Below are 18,394 nucleotides of genomic sequence, written 5' to 3'. Positions count from 1 at the left end.
GGCAGCCCCTCTCTCTCTGGTCAGGCCCCCACCCCAACACCCATGGGTGCCAGGAGCATGTCCAGCTGGTCCCGCATGGGCATGGCCAGAGCCGCAGCCGTGCCCCAGCTGGTCACACAGCCCTGGGAAAGGGCTCGCTGACTTAGTCTCAAGTGCCCTCCCCAAGGCTGGGGAGCCAGGCCTGCTCTTATCTAGAGACGTCCTTCACGGAGCGGCAGCGGCAGTCCATGGCACAGGGAGGGTGTTTGCAGCCGAGACTAACTAAGGAGGTGTTGCAGATGCCACGACATGGGAGTCAGAGGGACCAGGAGAGACTGGCTTGGGCTGAAAACACAGAGGTTAAATCCAGGCTGAAATCACATTGCTAATCTATCCCGAGGGATGCTCAGGCTCGGAGGTGTCTCAAGGGGGAGATGGTGGGGCAGGAGCTGAGGCAGAGGGGAAGGAGCAGAAAGCTTAAGAGCTTATTACACATTGGGGTGGCAGATATGGTGGTGGTGAACGCCATGCAAGTGTTTTGGCTGAACTGAGCTGATGTAGAACCTTCTGTAACACAAGCTGAGTACCAGAGCTAACACAAGATGAGTACCAGAGCTGGGAGGTGTTCAGTGAGCTGAGGTCCTGCAGATGTGTGGTAAATGCAGTCAAACCAGTCAGCTCCAGGTGCAATAATGGGGAAAAAAGTGAAGGCAGTGAGATTTTGGTGTGATGCAGGAGGACTCATTCCCTCCAGGGACTTGCTCCGGCTGACCCTAGGGATGTCCTTGCTGGCAGGGATTGAAACACTGAGCAAAGCCCAGAGAGAACAGCAGAGATGGGCAGATAACAGACCCACCACAGAACAGTGACTAATTTATGAGGAAAGCCCGAATGTGCCGTGGCACTGCTGACCAGCCAGGGTGGGGTGTGAACCAGCCCAGAGGAATGCGAGGAAGATAAACAGGGAGAAGGAAGGGCGATTCCCAGGTATCGGGGTGGGCACCACTGAGCAGCAGGGCAAAGTGTGAAGGCTGGAAAGCTGGGGCCGTGCATCGGGACACGCTTCCAGCCGGCCAGGTGGCCAGGGTGGGGGGGCTTTCCCCAAATTGCATTTATTTGGGCCTTTTGAGTGGGTTGGGCAAAAGCTGGAAAGGTCTCCTGGACAGTGCTGCCGGTGCTCCCAGGCGGTGGCTGAGAACGGCCATGGTGGCAGCCGTGCCCTTCCTGAGCTGTGTTCCCGGTGCTTGGCTCAGGCCCCCGTCCCAACACACCCAGCAGCTTTCCTGCTCCTGCTTCAGCTTGCAAGGGGGTTTTGGCAATGCAGGCGTGTAACACTAAGCCCAGCTGCAGCCATTTTAGACCTGGCATTACACAAAGCCAAGTAAATCCTCATTAATGGCACCTCCCCACACCCCATGTGCAGCTGCTGCAGGGGTCTGGGGGCTGCAGCTCCAGGGCTGGCAGATACAGGTGAGACTGGCTGCCTGTGCCTGCTCAGCCCCCCTGTGCTACAGAGGACATGGGGCTGATTCATCTCTTGCCTTGGCTTTTGCTTACGTACACTCACGCTGTTCATTCCCCGCCTGGACGGCTAAATTAAGCCCAGCAACAATGGGCCATCGATTATCCCATTATATTTCCATCGGGCCTGACTTCACAGCTGGCTCCTGGGAGGGCAGCACACGTGGCCTTGGCAGGGGCTCGGTGCAAACAGCCCCTCGCTTGGTTCTGCTCCCTGGAGCCCTGGGCCCGATGTGCAGGCACCCCAGTAACACCAGTGCCACAGCCCCGCATCAGCTGCTGCCCCATCCTCTGGCAGGGACAGTGCGGCAGAACCCATATGCCAGCGGCGATGCATCTGCAGGGGAGACAGCCCCTGTTTCAGGGGAACCTCCCCATCCCTGGAGGGCTCTTGGGGGCGATCTCAGCTCTGGCAAGCTTGGGGCTTGCTCCAGCCATTTGCATGGGCTTGGGGGCTGTGTCCTCTCTTCCCCCTGCTTTCTGTGGGGTTGTACCCCCTCCCAGGTCCCCCTTCTCCCCTCGTTGCTTCCCCCTGGCCAGCCATGGCAGAAGCACTGTCTGCATCTTCCTCTCATGTGTGTCACCTGTGAAGCCCAGGAGAAGCCAAGTGATGGGGTCCTGTGGGCCCCCTCATCCCATCCCATCCTGTCCTGTCCCGTCCCGTCCCGTCCCATCCCACCCCACCCCATCCTGCGCAGAGGAACAGCCCCAAGAGCACCAGGTCTTGTCTGGCCATTTCTTCCTGTGTCACCAAATTCAGTCTTGCTTTTTCTGAGTCTTTTTATTACCCAAACCACTGACAAGTGATTTTTTCAAGAACAGGAAGGTCAGCACATGCGGACCCTCATCCTGGAAGGGCTCCGGCTCAGCTCTGCCCCACACCTCCATGACGCCCGTGAGTATCCAGGTGCCATGGAGCATCTTCCAGTGGCGATTTGCAGGAGAAGGGCTGGGTCAGGCCATGGGGTGGGCACCCTGGGGTGGTCCTGGGTGACCCAGGTAGCGCCATGGGTGGGTCCCCCGTCTGCTCCCTGTGTGGAGCTGAGTCGGTCGCCCACTCCCTGTGTGCTGCTTCTGCTCGCGGGAGGAGCTCCGAAGCAGCACAGTGGAGCTGTGACAGTGACGCTGCTGTGTCTGTACAGGGATGCTTAGCCTGCAGATCTCCTACCTGCGTCAGCAGCTGAATTCCCTGGTCTCACTCCTGGCAGCTCCTTAACCCTTTCCTCCCGGCAGCTGTGCTGCAAGGAGGCATGGCTGAGCACACAGGCTTCTTGGAGCTTGCATCATGGTGGCTGTGACCCCCTGGGTGCAGGCTGGCTGTGGCAGCAGGGCCTGACCCTGTTCCCACACACCTGCGCGAGGAGACACAGCATTTTCCAGCTTGGAGAAGCTGCTCCGCACCCTGCTTGATGCCCCCAGTTCTCCTGCAATCTTTGCATGACACACCTTTCCCAGCCCAGTGCGGGCTGTACCGCATCCCTCCGCACCCTCAGCAGGGCGCCAGCGGTGCTGCTGTCCCCAGCCGGGGTTCGGTGCTGCTGTGGTGCGGAGCTGCTCTGGGAGCTGGGGCACGCTCTCCCGCTGGCCCCGATCCCTGGGGAGAGCCGGCAGCATAGTGGCTGCCACTCACCAAGCACCTTCCCAGTGCTCGTTGCTGCAACGCCAGCATTGGGGCAGATTTATCATGTTGGCAGAAGGCCTAAAGGCCAGCTGGTGTTTGGGCTGCTTCCAGGGTTTCCAGTCACCGCTGGAAGTTTTTCAGTGCCCACCCTCCTGTGCAATATGTGAAAATTGGGTTCCTGGAGCCGGGACCTGGCTGCTGGAGCTGATTCAGGCTGGGCAGCCCTGCCAGCAGGTGCCCTTGCTCCCTGGCACGAGCAAAGGCCTCTCTGCCTTCACCCGCAGCACGGGCTTTGCCCGGTGCCAAGGGCTGGGGTCACACAGGGGGTTGGGATCACTCTGCTGGGGTGTTTGCTGTGTCCCCATACCACCTGGGCTCTGGCAGGGCCCCCCCACGCCTCCCCTGCACCCTGGGGTGTAGCGAGCCAGAGGGGAAGGGAAGCTTGGTGCTCCCGAGAGGCTGCTGGTCTTTGGAGGGGACAGTGGCTTTAGCATCCCTGGTGTGCCTCAAGGTGCGGGAGGAAAGAGCTGTGGAAATGCAAGCGGCCGCAGACCTGGCCAGTGTCACCTCTGGAGAGCCCCGAGCATGTGGGCTGGCTGGGACAGGCTGTCCTGGGACTTGTGCAGAGCATCGTGGTGGCCAAAGGATGGGATCTGAGGGCTGTGCCCATAGTGGGTTGCGGTCCCTGGGCAAAGTGGGGTCAATGGCAGGGGCATCTGGTGGGGCTGAGGGGGGAACGCACCTGTTTGGAGCCCGGCTGCCGACACAGCCGGGCTCCATGTTGTGCAAGGAGCCATTCGCCAGATCTCCAGGTGTTTCAGCAATGCTGTTCTGCCTCCCTCCAGGAGCCGGGAAGAGCTGGAGGTATTGCAAAGCAGAGGCCGGGGGAGGCCTGTTGTGAATAAACACCAGCTCAGCACACCGGAGAGCCAGCAGCTCCTCGGGGCTCAGGGTGGGGAGGAGACCAGCGTCGAGAGCAGGTGGTCTGGGATAGCAGCGGGGCTCTTCCCAGTGCCGCTCGCAGGATGGTCAGTTTAGATTTTAGATTTTTAGACTATTTTTCTGTGTTGTGACTATTTTAGACTATTTTTCTTTGTGTCTTGGCCTATGAAAGCCAAGATACAATCTTGACTTAGGGTAGGCAGGGCACAGCAAACCCCCTCCCTGGCCCTGCGAGTCTCTGTGGGACGCTGATCTTTCTGACACCTGAAAGCACCGAAGTAACCTCTGCACAGAGCAGAGGACTTTGGCTGATGCCCATCGCCCAGCCACAGCGGCTGAGCCACCTCCCCAGCCTCCTCTGCCACCGCCAAGGTTAGTCAAGCACCAGCCACAGACAGGGGCAGCTTAACTTGTTTGTGGCTCCTGAAAGGCTAACCCAAGCCAAACAAAATGAAAAATCCCAGTAAGAGTCTTTAGGCTGCTCCTTTGCTGGGTCCCTGCTGCTGCTTTGCCACATGAAGCAGGAGCTTTAGCAGGGACTGAACTTGCAGCTGGCTGAATTCGGAGGGACCTGGCGTACCTGGGCATGGGGGAGGGTTGGGGCGGCTGGAGAGTCTCCTCCAGTCAGCAAAAAGTGCCAGCTAACACCGGGTCCCTTTTACTGCATTGTCTGAGCTGTCACCATGCTCACTCCCATGTTTTGGAGCACGCCTGGTGTCGCTGGGTCAGTCGCGGGTCCCAGGAGACATGGATGGCTCCGCAAATCCAGCTGGGCTCCAGACAGACCCGAGTCCCTTAATGGCGATTTTCCTTTGTTGAGAAGACCTTACGCAGGGACAGTCACTTGGTTAATTCTGCTTAAAAAATGCACCTGTAGTAGAGTTGCTATTATCTCGTTGGGGTGTACCTCCAACCCTCCGAGTCCAGCAAAACACCGGCGGGCATTTCGTGATACAGCCAGAGCAACAACAGGGTGGAGCAGGTTGCAGTGTAAAAACAAATCCTAACCTGGGTGTTCACACTCACACGTCATGGCCCCGGGGACTTTAACAGGAGGATGCATTTTTATTTCACTTTGGTTTTCTGCTTTTTGTACTACCGCACCATGGCGTGGCTCTATTTATTTATTTGCTGAGATGCCAGCCTGCTGAACAGAACAGAGCAGAGCGAGCTTGCAAGGGGAAATAGAGGAAAAAACCCAACCCCCTTTGATACTCCCTTCCCATGAGGCTGGCTGGTGCTTTGTTTTAAAGGTGAGCTGCAGAACATCAGTTTAAATGGCAGCAGCTTGCAGACAACGATGGGTTTGGAAACAAACCACCAAAGTCACGAGGATGGGCAGGGATCCCCCTGCTTCCTGAGGGCCGAGCCCAGCCTTCCAAGAGAGGGAGAAGGGGCTGGGAACAGTCTCTACCCTGGGGATGGTTCGTTCTGATGCCGCGGGTGAGAGCCCAGCGTATCCCCTGCTCCCCTCTCCAAGCCCTGCTCCCACGCCTGGCCGGCTGCTGGAGAGCTCAAAGGCTTACACAGCCAAAATCCGCTCTCTGGAGGAATTCTCCAGCACTGACTATTTCTATCAGCTGTATTTCCTTTACCAGTTTCAAACATAACATTCATTTTAACTAATAATGTATGTGGAAGCACAAGGGTGGCATTTGCCCCCCTCAGGAGCGTTGAGGGATGTTACAGCAAAGCTGGTCCACGGCCGCTGCCCCAGCCCAGGAACCCAGCCCCAACAAGGAAAGCCCTGCAGGTCACCTTTAGCAAGTGACCCAGGCGAGAGCTCAGTGCATTCAAGCATCTTGCCCCAAAACCAAACCAGCCTGTTGGGTTCATTACCATGACTTGCTTCATGACAACATTACCCAAATATTTTCTTATTAAAACCAGCAGCATCCAAACACACACCGCTCTCCACCTGGCAGGTGAGTGTGCTCTTGCAAAACCAGGCTGGAGAAGCCTCTCCAAACAACAGGATCTTCGGATAGTTCTTAAAATAGAGAGCGGTGTCTGGCTTGCTGGTGGATGGCGGAGGAGCCCAGGGCTGAGCACATGGCACCCCGGGGTGCTCTGCCCCACCATGAGCCCCGGCACCCACCGCAGCCACTGTGGCATCCCCTCGCCCCGCGATGAACTGGCGTGGCCGTCTGGGGAGGGCAGGCACTGTCCTGTAGACCTCATGCTGCCGGGAAGGCGTCCTATGGGCACATCAAGGCAAATGGCTGTAGACAGGTTCAGCAGATTAAGTATTTTTAAACTGAAAATTTTGGCCTTTTTTTAACCTGTTTGAGGGCGGCCTTGTGGACACGAGTGCTCATGGAGCTCCTGCTGCACGCTTAGACACTAGATTTCAACATTAAGGTACCACATGCACCACTTGACCACTGCAATTTCCAGGCTACAGCATCAAAATTGCCTAAAAATGGTTTTTTGAAGGCAGAAACCCTATGAAATGTGAGGAAGAGCCCAATTCCCTGGCTGAATGTCTCAGGGGATCATTCTTGCACTCTGCTCAGCTTCCTTCTGCCCCAGGCTAGATCAGCTGGGGAGGGGGAGCCGCAGGCAGAGACCACCAATGCAACAGCAGGGCACGGCGGCCGGGAGCAGCGGTGATGGCCACCGGCTGCAAGCAGAAGACCAGCTCTGAAAAGATCCTGCTTTTTTCTTAGAAAACTTCAGTCTGGGGAGGAGAAAAGTGAACCAGGACCTCATGCACCCATGGTGAGGGATGTGGGACACAGTAAAAAGCCCAGCTTGGCAGCAGGCACGGCCCGAAGGGAGGCCAGAGGCCAGAGCTCAGCTCTGTGACCTGGAGAGGTTTTGAAGCAGGGGAGCCCAGACCTTCAGAGCAGAACTATTTTTTCAAAGCCCTTTTTAAGCTTGAACTAAGAGAGATTTGCCTTTCATAACTGGAAGAAATAAACTCCACTCAAAAAGCAGCGATTTTTGGGTACTTGGATGATGTTGAAGCTCTTGGCTGAAGCACAGACTGCAATAAAATTGGCCACAAAAATATTTGAGGAGCTTCCTCTAAATTTCCAGCCTCACAGTTAGAGCAACCTGGTTCTGAAGCAGCCTATGGGGAGAGGGGAAAGGGGGGGAGCCAGCTCTTGGGGTGCAGCTCAGTTTGGCTGGGCACGGGGCTGAGCCACACGCTGCTGCAGAAGGGCTTTCCCACCGGTGCTGCGGTGGCCCCGGGATGGGCAGCACCAGCCCGGCCGCTCACAAGGCAGCTCCTCGCCGCAGAGGCACAGGCAGCCCCGTGGTGTGTCCAAGCCGGTGCTGCCGGCACGGCCCGCGCTGGCGTCTGCCAGGGGCTCCCCCCCAGCCTTGGCTTTTCTTCCCAGGTGGTGTGAAACCTCATCACGCCTTTTGTTTCTAAATGTTAAAATGAGAGAAGTAAATGGCGTGTGGAGCCTCCCCTGAAGCGCTGAGCACGAGCAGGGCAGGGCTGGGCCAGCGCCCTGGAGCGGGATGTGACCATGAACTACAGCCGGCCAGACGGGTCTATTTTTATGACCCAAGCGGAGAGACATAGGGATTAATCAGCCAGCCCATGGGGGACAAGCTAAGTTGGGTTTTAAATTCTTTGGTGCCTGTAATAACTCAGGTGAGTCTCTTTGTTCTCGTGAACTGTAATTTTTCACCTGACAGACAGCGTCCCTTGAACACAACAACCGAAGAGCCATGTCCAAACACACCCCGTACCCGGGAAGTGAGACCAGGCTAACCCGGCTGCCTCTTTGCTCCAGTTCACAAATGCGAACTTCCCCCCCAGCGCAGGAGGCTCCAGCAGCAGTTCAGCTGAGCATCACCGCACCCGGTGCCGCTCCAGGGGCCTCGGCCACTCACACGCTTAACACTGGGGACGAACGAAGGCGTTTCATCGATCCCTGCCGTGCGCCCACGCGGGGGGCGGCTGGCTGCCTCCTCCCGGCCCCGGGACGGCACGGGGCAGCGCTCCCCTCTACCCCGTGCCCAACGGCATCGCGGGACAGGACACGGGCTGGCACGGCCCAGGCCCCATCCCGGGAGGTATCTGGCTGCACAGCTCGCGTCGGTTTCCTTGGCTTTCCAGATGCAGGCGATCAGGTTCCCCACTGGGATTACGAAGCGTAGCGTTACCGCTGCCAGGAGTGAGGACTCAGTGTTCTTCTTTCCTGCTCGCCCTGCTCCCCTTCCCCCCGGCACCAGGAGGCAGAAGGATGTGTCAGCTCAAGGCTGAGTCTAAAGAGGCTTATGCTGACTATTTACCTTTGCAAGGGTTTATTTTTGGCTGCTCCACTGCAGCTAATTCAATGAACAGGGCAGCGATTCAGGAGAGAAACCACATGAGGGTCATTGTTTCTAGGATCTACTTTACTACTTTGCAGGGGCCAGAATCCTTGCTCTTTTTGTCCCTTGGTTTTTTCTTTTTTTTTCTTTTCCAGATGGCAAAGAGTGTCACGAAGGAAAAGGGGATCTTGGGGACAGGTCAGAAGGACCTTGGAAACCCACTGCCCTGTCCAGTGCTTGACTTATTGCCTTTCTTTCACTACAGAGGAATCCCGAGGTTGCTCCTGACCCTACTCCAGCCTCTGCCAGAGGGCTCCAGGTTGGCTCCGCACACGCCCATCCCCACACCTTCCACCTGATACAAGTTTGGAAGTTTGTGGATATCCAGTGTTAATTTAGTAACAGCACTGGGAGTTAATGAACAGGCCGAGACTGGAATCAAGTCACGAAGGACGTGACCACTGCTGGTGAAGAGGGAGCAGCCGGGTTATCAGCTCCATCTCTTTATTTCTCTGACTGTTGCAAAATGGAGGTCAGCGTATGACAGGAGCTCGGGGAGCTCCCAACAGCGAGCACAAGGGCCACTGTTGTAGAAAGACACCTGAAATCTCCTGCTGGCTGTGGGACCCGCTGGGGACAGCAGGCGCAGGAGAGCTGGCCGAGGGGTGGCAGGCACGCTGGTCCCGGCAGTGCGCTCCCACGCGGCTCAGCACCGCCTCAAAGTGAGAAAACAGCTTTTTCCATGCGTTGGAAAACCACAGAGCAGAGTCTTTAACTACACAAATCCTGAGTGATTTCCACACTGTTGAATGACATTTTAATAGTGGAAAAATAATGCTAAAAATTATCTACTTCATCTCTTCCTATTGTCTTTTACTGGCTGGGAACGACTGCTGCAGCAAAACCAGCTCCGGATTTTCTGGTTGGTGTTTGCTGGTGCCTCCCGGCCCGCTGCAAGCAGCCGGTGAGCCAAGGAGGGGTCTGCCCGCCCCGTGCCCAGTGCGCAGAGCCCGGCAGAGCTGCCACACACCCGCTGCTCCTCACGCAGCGCTCCCGGGGAGGCACCCGGCTGCTTTGGCACTGACAGATGAGCCACGGTGGTGCAAAGGCATCGCAGTGATGCCCGTCCCGCACGAGGAGGCAGGTGGCAGCAGGTGGTGCCTGGCTCCTGCTGTCCCCACGGGGAGCTGGCGCCTGCCCGAGTGCCACCACACCGCTCTGCAGGAAGATGCTTCTGGTGTTTTCTGACATGTGGTTTTTCTGACCCAAATTCAGACACCGACACTTAGAGCATGCACCTAGGTGAATATATTGAGCGCTACCACACGTCCCCCTGCTGAAATCAGCGGAGCCTGGGGAGAGCAATGCAGACCCAGCACCCAACACGTCTCTTTGTACAGCTGCAAAAGGACTGGCTCAAGCTGTGGGGACGGTGCCTAGCCAAGCACTGACCCCCGACTACAAGATACAGCACCCAGCCTGTACAGCAACGTACCACACAAACACCTCACACAAACTTTTATTATTCAGTGAAACATCATAAATCTCAAAGAACTCCCTGCTTCACAGCGAAGCAGCTACCAGCCCTTATGCGAGGTGTCACCTCCTACAACCCCAGCACGCACATACAGCCTCGCAGCCTCGGTACTTCTCAAAGCCGGGCTGTTTTGAAGGTGTGTGATACTGCAGTAGGTTTCACCGTTGCTCTCATCAAGGGGAAGGTTTTCATCCTCTGAATTAAAGGCACACAAATCAGGAGCCAAACTGTCCTTCGGCCACACAACAGCCACTCTTTGGCATGGTGCCTGCATAGGGTCAAGTCTTCTTCCCCTTACAAACGCAGCGTGGACTCGGTATGTGTTGCTGTCACATAAAGCATCCCAGCTGCCAGCCTCCCTTCCCAGCAGGCACGCAGCACACAGGCTCCACAACAGGCTGTGTGTAAGACCTTGCAACAAGATTTTTAGAGGAATCTGCTTGTCAGACGCAGGGGCCCACTGCAGCACTATGCACGAGGGTACAGGGTTTTCCACGCGTGCTCCTAACGGGACAAACGCTCCTGTTAGGCAAAGCTGAAAAGTGAGCATGGACTTCGCACCCCGACAGACCAAGACACAGTTGTGTAAGAGAAGCGGTGTGGTTGAAGTGAGAGGGAGCAAGACAACCAGGAAAGGCTGCAAGACTTCATATGCCATGCAGAGGGATGCAGCAAGGCCGGCACAGCCCACTGTCACCTCGTCTCCTTTTTCATTCCTACAAGGAAACTACACCCCCGGCTCCGTTTGGCACAAACGCTGACTCAGGACACACCTTTGGATGCCACTGAATTTGGTAAGGACATTTGGCAACACAGCTGCTCTCAAGGCTCCAGCTCTACTTCCAGCTGGCAAATTTTATAGAAGACAAGAGGAGAAACATGCTGTCCTTTCAAAAACACTTCAAGGGAAACCTTTTAGAGCTCAGCAAAAATGACTGCAACAAATCAAGTTTCATTTTCACTTTGGGGGCGCGCTACTGGCGCCAGCTGAAGAGCCAACAGCCCACTTGGAGTGTATGTGCTACAGCCTATGGCAAAGACAGGTAACAACAATAAATATTCAGTAACTGAGACGAGCCAAAGGAAACATATTGGGAAATATACTGGAAACAACAGGCTTCCATAAACAAGCATCTAAAGTCTGTAGTCGTCAGCATAAAGAAACAGCTTTGCTGTAATGTCATGAAGTAAACTTTGAAAGGTGTCTGTGAAATACCCTGACTACAGAAAAGCAGTGCTTTAAGACCTGTGGCTGTACACTTTCTGTACAAATGGAAAAAAATCATGCCAGCCAGCATATCATATAAAAAAAAGGTGAGAGACAAGACCTTTAGGTGCCCAGTTCTTCCTTGCCAACAAAGCAGACCCCTGCAATCCCAATAGTCTGCAGTTTTATTTTTGGCAGATTATGTTTAAAAAGGTCTTTATGGCTTTAGAGAGAAGCCACTAAGCTACACATTTTGGTTGAAGCAGAGAGTTCGTATGTGTTGTATGCTCTGGCTGAAGGGACATGCAGAGAGGTCTTGCCACAGCTCTGCTCCTTCCACCTGACCCACAAATGCTGCTGGTTGTACTTGGCTCTCTTGAATGTTCTCATTTCTCATCAGCAAGTAACAATGTTCTGGTTGCTAACCAGTACAATCCCAGAGGCAGAATAAAAAATCCTTGTTAAGACCTAGAAAAGCTTCATGTTTCTAACAAAATCAGATCCAAACACGTGCAAACACTGTTCCTGGTTTGATGCATTTCGTTCAGGTTCTACCACCAGTGCACAGGAATTTGCTTTCCCTGTAGAGTGATTTCATTCCTCGTCCATTGTCCACCTTTCAGTCTTCTCAGGAGTCTTGACAAGCTATCCCTCCATTTATGTCTTCAACATCCTTCCTGCCCTTCCCTCTTCCGCTGTCACACCCTGTTCCTCTACAGCTATTTTCGGAAGGCAAAGACGTCCCGTGTTTTCAAGCCTCTCTTGCCTTCGCTTCCTGGTTTAGGAGAAGACACTTCCGCCAGTCCCCCATACGGACAGCTCTCGGACTCCGGGTGATGGCCAGAGCACTCCACAGCGGGGATGAAGCCACTGTCCCACATTCCTGTCCCACACAGCTTGCACAGGTCATGCAGGCTGCAGGGGATGCGGGGTAACAGGTGGAACTGATAGAGCAGGCTCCTTGCCTAGAGGGGAGAGAGAGAAAGTCATTCACTCCTCACCAGAGGACAAACCTGGGTAGCAGAGGTTGCCCGTGGGCTCCTGTCCCATCCTCCTGTTTAGCTACCTTAGAAGAGCACCCCTCCTGAACACAAACCTGAAGGTTAAACAAGGCACTGGGGCCCCTGCCAGGTCACAGGAGCTGCCGCACACTGCAGCACATCCCACGGCCTGCAGCCACTCCCAGCCTGAGATGGGCTGGGGACTGTGGCACAATGACAAACAGCGCTGTCTGCTATTCCCCCTCAGTGTGTGCAAGGGCTATCCCAACCATACTGTTACCTCCTAAGCACTCTACAATTACCTCTTATTTCTGCAAAACTTGTTTCCAGGCAAACAGCAGCATCCCACCCTCCCAGGCTCCAGACAAGCAGGGGGATACAGGAGATGCAGAAGATGAAGCATCAGCCCCTGATTTTCTCAAGGCTGTGACTCAACTCTTGGACCTGAGACTCAGCCCACATCAGCACACAGGCATTTACCTTCCTGAGTACCAGTTCTCCGTTCATGTGCATAGCCAGGTTGCCAAAATGCAGCAGCATCTGGTCAGTGGCAAGTTGTTGTTCAATGACATCATCCCCATAAATCACCACGATGGCCACACAGATGAAGAGGTGGAAATAGTCAGTCTGCAATGAGAAAACGGGGCTGGAGTACAGCAGGTGGAGGCAGAGGCCTGATTAACCTCCCCACCCTCCACAAGCATGTCCTTAGCAGGGATTTTGTGCTCCTTCCAGTTTTGCCTAGTGGTATTCAGAAAGTGAGTTATTTGTGAATTCTGAACCACCCCTGGGTCCAAGTCTCTTGCCTTTGCAGCACAGCAGCAAGGTTTGGACCACAGCTTTCAAAGCAGACTAGTGATTTTTGGGAAGACATTTTCCAGCTGTGTAAGAGAAGTCTGAACTTCAGAACTGGATGTTCAGCACTTTCTGAAAAACCTCCTTTTGAAGCCTGGACATCCTCAGGTAGGAGAGGCAGGTGTCCATCCTTCCTGCTACACAGAAAAACCTCTTTGATAGTTACAGATCCTCTGTTACACCTACTTATTTTTGATACTTTGCTACTAAGAGCCTTTAAGGAAATTCTGCAACGCTTGCTGAGACGGTGAGGATTCAGCAAAGGACACGCTGCCGCCCAGCATGCACTGTGCCCATCTCCAGCTCTCTAACCTGATAGTGAGCCCAGCACGCTTCCCACATGCGCAAAGCCTCAGCATCTGGAAATTCACGTTTAAAACAGAGAAGGATCCAACGGTGACAGAAAAGCATCTGCAGGCCATCCTCTCCCAAGGAAGAAAGGTGCTGGTAGAAGCGTGGGTGCATGAGCCGTAGCAGCTCTCGCAGGTACATCTGGAAAAGATGTTCTGAGCTGAGCCACTGCCTCGAGCACAAGGACTCGCGCCACCCTCACTCACCATCCCAGGGAGCCCCCACCACGTGCCAGACCAGGGCTCCCGCAGAGCTGGCCACGGTTCTCTTCTCTCACAAAAACCTCCAGCTTTATGGCCTGTTTATTACAGCATAGCCAGAAGCACGCTTGGATCTATCATTAAAGGCCAGAGCTCATAGGCCACAGCAGCTATTTCACAAGGAAGGATGGAGGGTGAAAAGAAAATCCCATGACAGCTACCTTGTGAAAAGAAATAAGGGGAGAGATTCAAGCCGAGGAAAGCGGCTAGAGCCTTAAAAACTAGAGAAAAGAAACGACATAGCTATCTCTGGCAATATTTCATTTCAGTAGAGGCCAAGCAATATGGAAGTGATTTTGGAAAGCCTGACTATACAGGCACATTACAGAGCATAAATCTGTACATTAACTAACTGCACCTCACCAGCGGCCTCCCACGGGGTTTCCACCACAAGTTTACCACTTTAAATTGGTGCCATCTTGACTTGGACAGGATTGTTCAGGTTTAGAACATATTTTTCGCAGTCTTAACCAGAAAACAATTGACACTCAAGTTAAAACCTAAAAAGTTCCCATTTTTAAACAAGTTCTCCGTATTTTAATAAACTCTGTTACATATATAAGGCTTTTCATTTGGAGATAATAATAATAAAAAAATTAAAAATACTACCACCTTAAAAAAAAACCCAGCTCAATCAACTCCTCTGTGTCATTCAGACCAAATGCCCCAGAATCGGGACAAAACCAAACCAGTGAGTCTTTACTGCCTGTGAAAACTAGGAAGACAAAGGAAGCAGCATCCTAAATACATTTGATCATAAAAGATTCCTTGATTCAGGACCCTTTAGTATAGCCAAGGTAACTTTACTCTGACAATTTACTGGCTATAACTGCCTCTGGAGTGCCCAAATCACCCAGGATCAATTTTATCCATCAGGTGTTTTGTGGCTTTGGAGTGTGATTTAGCATGCTGGAACCCCACAGCCCGGGTAACTGCTTTATGGCATTCTTCTAATTTGACCAGGGAGAGGAGAAGCTGAAGACAAGGATAATAGGAGCTCAGCGTTCAGCCTCACCAGCTGTTTCTCCATATCATCATCCCGGGGTGAGCTGATGAAGATTGTGTTCTGCATCAATCCTACAAAGCACCAGAAAGTATCCGACTCATCTAGGACCTCTGCCAGGAGTGGGGCAACCAGGTCGGACATCCCCTGGGAGTATCCAATTGTTGGGTTAAATACTGCATAGTTCAGCAAGATCCTCCTGGAGAAGAGATGCAAATGGAGAGGTGAGACATGGAGAGGGCATGTCACAGCTGAATGCAGCGCCCTTTCCCTTCTACCCCAGCTCCCACCAGGCTGAGTGAGGTGAAGTGCAGAAGAGCAACAGATCACTCCTGCCATCTAATTTATTAACTTGCAATTGCACCTGGAGGCCCATGAACTTTTGAGCACCTGTAGAGCATGTTGCATCCCACAGAATCACTTTCCCTAGAAGAACTGTATCTAGAAGCATAACAAAGATACACTTACATGGTAACTAACTGGACCTCTCATTTTTCAGGATTACAGCATTTTGCATTAATCCAAAGGGGCCCTGGATAGACAAGAACTCTGAACAGCATGCAGCAGCCTAAGACAATGGATTTGAACAGAACTCCTTAGGCTCTGTTTTCCAACTGCAAGCCAGCCCACTGGGAGCAGTGCAGTAGGAACAATCAACACGGTTCATCTCAGGTACAATGACACACAACCCTCCTGTAATGTGCTTTAACATGTATCAATAAACCCTGCTGCAAACATCAGTCCAGTGAAATAAACTCCAGGAGAAGGTTTTGCATATACAAACACCAAAATATAAAAAGAAAATGACAATTTAAAATTACTAAGAGGACAGAAATGAAGGGCCCACAGGAAGGGAGAGATGATGCCTATACATGCATGAGGCTCCAAGCCATACAGTTAGACAAAATCCAACTGTTTTGTAGGCACACGTTTACAAGTCACACACCCATGAAGCAGACTCTGTTGTGCTCGTCCCCTACCCCATCAGGAGAAGCACAGACCCAAGCAGGTGCCCGCAACCCTGCTGCAGCACCCATGACCCCCCCACAGCCACAAAATGCTCACACCTCTTCTGTGCCTATGTATGCAGGGAAGCCAGGTGATGGGAACAGGGTTATTATATCAAGAAGTAAATGGCTAAAGCAGCAGTGAAAGCACTGGGGAAGAAGTCCTTGGTTTTGCATCACTTGGTACCAGAGCATGGTGCTCTTCAGTGTTCCCAAGGCAGCGACCTAGGTAGCCTGGGCCGGGGGGGCTTACCGAGTTTTCTATACATTCAGTAGGACACGCTGGTTGGGACACCAGAACCAGACACTTCACCTCATAGTTTCCACGTTTGGGTTGTCCTGCCCTCGAAAGAACTGGTTGCTGCGGTCAGTCCTCACAACATCTTTATCTACTGTGAACTGTACTTTACGCCAAAAATCCTTCTGTTCATCTGGAGTCATCGAAAGCCTGAAAATTGAGCAGCAACAGGAATGCATTGCTAAGACAGGAATACGATTGTCACAAGGAACAAAAAGCCTTATTTCAGCTTTAGTTTTCAGAGAAAAACTAGTCCTGTACAAAGGTGTCTCAAGACCTGAAAAACAGACAAGCAGGTCTGTTCAGAACAGCAGATTTTCTGACCAAATAGATTACTAGAAGGAGCCTCCTGAGTTATAAATGGGATGATATGATGTGTTTTCTGCAATAAACTCCACTTCAGAAGCAGTTGGACTCTGCTCTCCACTGCTCCTTGTGGGTGGCACACCAGAACCCACCACTCTCTTTTGATTGTCTCCTAATTAATAATACTACTGCCCCTCTCTGGCTTAAATGTACCCGTATCTAGTTTCTAACATACAGTTCTTGCATTGGATATTCCTTCTTCCCTATTTTTCAACCAGATATATTTATAAAGAAATGTAAGATCCCATTTTCACCTTCAGTGTTCTAAACCAAGCATGCTAAGCTTGTAGCCTTGCCTGTGAGATAAGCTTCCCTACGTGGTACTGACGAGCCTGTATCAAGACCCCAAGTAAGACAATATTTGAGCTACATGGTATTAGCTCCAGACCCTCAGGAGGTCAGCTGGGCCTGATACAGCTCCTTTACCACCCCTCTCACTTCTCTACTCCAATCAGCTTCTCCTGAAGCGATGGAGGCAGAGACTCTGCACGTCACCAGCAGTACACCAGCAGTACTACTGCGACGTCAGGCCTGAGGAGATATGAGCAGCAGAGGATGAAGCTGGTTCTATTACCTTTTCTCCTGGATCTCAAAGTACTCTTTTCTCTTCTGCAGTCTCAGTGCCTCCCTCTCTTCAGAGGTGGACTCGTAGCTGTAGTAGTGCAGCAGAAAAGGCCACACCTCCCCACGGATGGAAATATCAATCCCACCAAAGAAAATGGCCTGGAAGAAGGAGCAAAAGTTATGACTGGTACAGTTTTAACATTCCCAAAAACAGCAACAAGAAACTGCCTGCTACTATGCTTTGGTGGCTTTGCAGTTCTTTCCTGACAAGTGACGCCTTGATTCAAGCTCCTGCAATTTGCACATGTTTAGAGGGAAAGTGCTGGCCTTCTATTCCCAGACAAGACACAAATCGGACTCATTTCAATGTCAATAACCCCCCCTGGAGAGGCTCTATGATTAACGTGTCGTTCTCATGTCACGGCTTAATCCCCAATCTTGGAGACACTGCATTTCACTGCAAACTTCTCTCTCAGGACCTGGACCCAGTGGTCCCCTGCAAGCTCTGCATTATTTCATCCAGTAATCTCAATTTTTCTTTCTTCGATTTGCTCACACTGCATTTTGCACACACATCTAGCAGTGGACACTTTGGTTTACTGATTCCAACTGGCAGCAGAAGCTGGACAGCTTGCCCTCCTGGGTCCCAGAGATGCTCTACCATCCTGCCTGTAGCAGAGTCCTCTGCAGTCCCAGCAAGACCTCCAGCCAAGCACTGTATGCCAGTCTTTATACTCTCAAATGCCCAGTTCTTGTCCCCAGCATGAAAGCAAACTCTTGCAGCTTCCACCTGGGGATTTGCACTCTGTGGTAGGAGGGAAAGAAAACCGCAGCAGCCAGCCTTCTCACCTTCTGCAGCTTGTACTCCTCTTCCACCTGTCCGGATTCATTCAGGTGATGGAGCCAGGCAGATACATCAAGACGTTTGTATGCGTTCTCCTCTGGGTGGGTTTCTGAGGAGGGCAGCTTGGGACGGCGGATAGAGAACTGCATACACGTTTTCTCATCAGTAAGCTGCTGAACGGGGAAAAACAAACCAAAATAACTGGAAGTAGGAGCCAGAGATAGCAGCAGAGTATGAAACCTGACAATTTTCAGAGCAGGAAAACCTTTTTGCATGGTTCGTGTAGGATTAAGCACTGAGGCGCTGCACTTGGGAAGTTTTTTTTTTTTAAATTCCAACCATTACAATAGCAAGAGTGATTAGAATAATTAAAAATCTGAGTCCCACAAAACAGTTTCGTCTTAAAAAAAATTGTTTCCATTCCTCCCCCAATCTTATCCCTGACCTGAAACTGAATTAATGCTGCTTACAGCAAAACTTCACCCTGCCAGGAATGCCTGCAATAAATTACATATGATTGGCCATATACAAAGGGATTGCTGTTAGGCAAGCAGGGAACTGCACTGCCAGGCTCTCTAAGGGCACTCATGATCCCAGTGCAAGACTGCAGCTGACATTTAATTTAAAAATCAAAGGTTGTTCAATGCAAAAAGTGAGCCCATGCGACCATAATAAGAAAAGCAGCAGGGGGCTCTGTGGGAAGGATGGAAATTTAAAAATCACTGTTTCTAATAAGCACATACAGTATCTTAAACAGATAATT

At 52.4% G+C, this 18,394-nt stretch overlaps 1 protein-coding gene across 6 annotated transcripts in view; it reads right to left on the bottom strand.

Moving 5' to 3' along the window:
* Window positions 1-9,830: 9,830 nt before the first annotated feature.
* The window catches only part of TBC1D16 (TBC1 domain family member 16), a 32,961-nt gene continuing 24,397 nt past the window's right edge, over window positions 9,831-18,394 (bottom strand). For 5 of the 6 annotated variants that reach the window (XM_064466982.1, XM_064466980.1, XM_064466981.1 and 2 more), the window contains 7 exons: window positions 17,637-17,804; window positions 16,798-16,946; window positions 15,873-16,007; window positions 14,565-14,751; window positions 13,251-13,430; window positions 12,564-12,710; window positions 9,831-12,047 (listed from right to left, as the gene is read on the bottom strand). In XM_064466982.1, coding sequence (XP_064323052.1) covers window positions 11,802-12,047; window positions 12,564-12,710; window positions 13,251-13,430; window positions 14,565-14,751; window positions 15,873-16,007; window positions 16,798-16,946; window positions 17,637-17,804 — 1,212 coding nt within the window. In that variant the 3' untranslated portion in view covers window positions 9,831-11,801. The remainder of the gene's footprint in view (window positions 12,048-12,563; window positions 12,711-13,250; window positions 13,431-14,564; window positions 14,752-15,872; window positions 16,008-16,797; window positions 16,947-17,636; window positions 17,805-18,394) is intronic. The other variant, XM_064466985.1, reaches the window with a different exon arrangement.

The sequence above is a fragment of the Phalacrocorax carbo genome, chromosome 16, assembly GCF_963921805.1.
Source record: "Phalacrocorax carbo chromosome 16, bPhaCar2.1, whole genome shotgun sequence".
In the NCBI taxonomy this organism is placed as follows: domain Eukaryota; kingdom Metazoa; phylum Chordata; class Aves; order Suliformes; family Phalacrocoracidae; genus Phalacrocorax; species Phalacrocorax carbo.
This window is presented reverse-complemented; position numbering and strand designations above follow the sequence as displayed.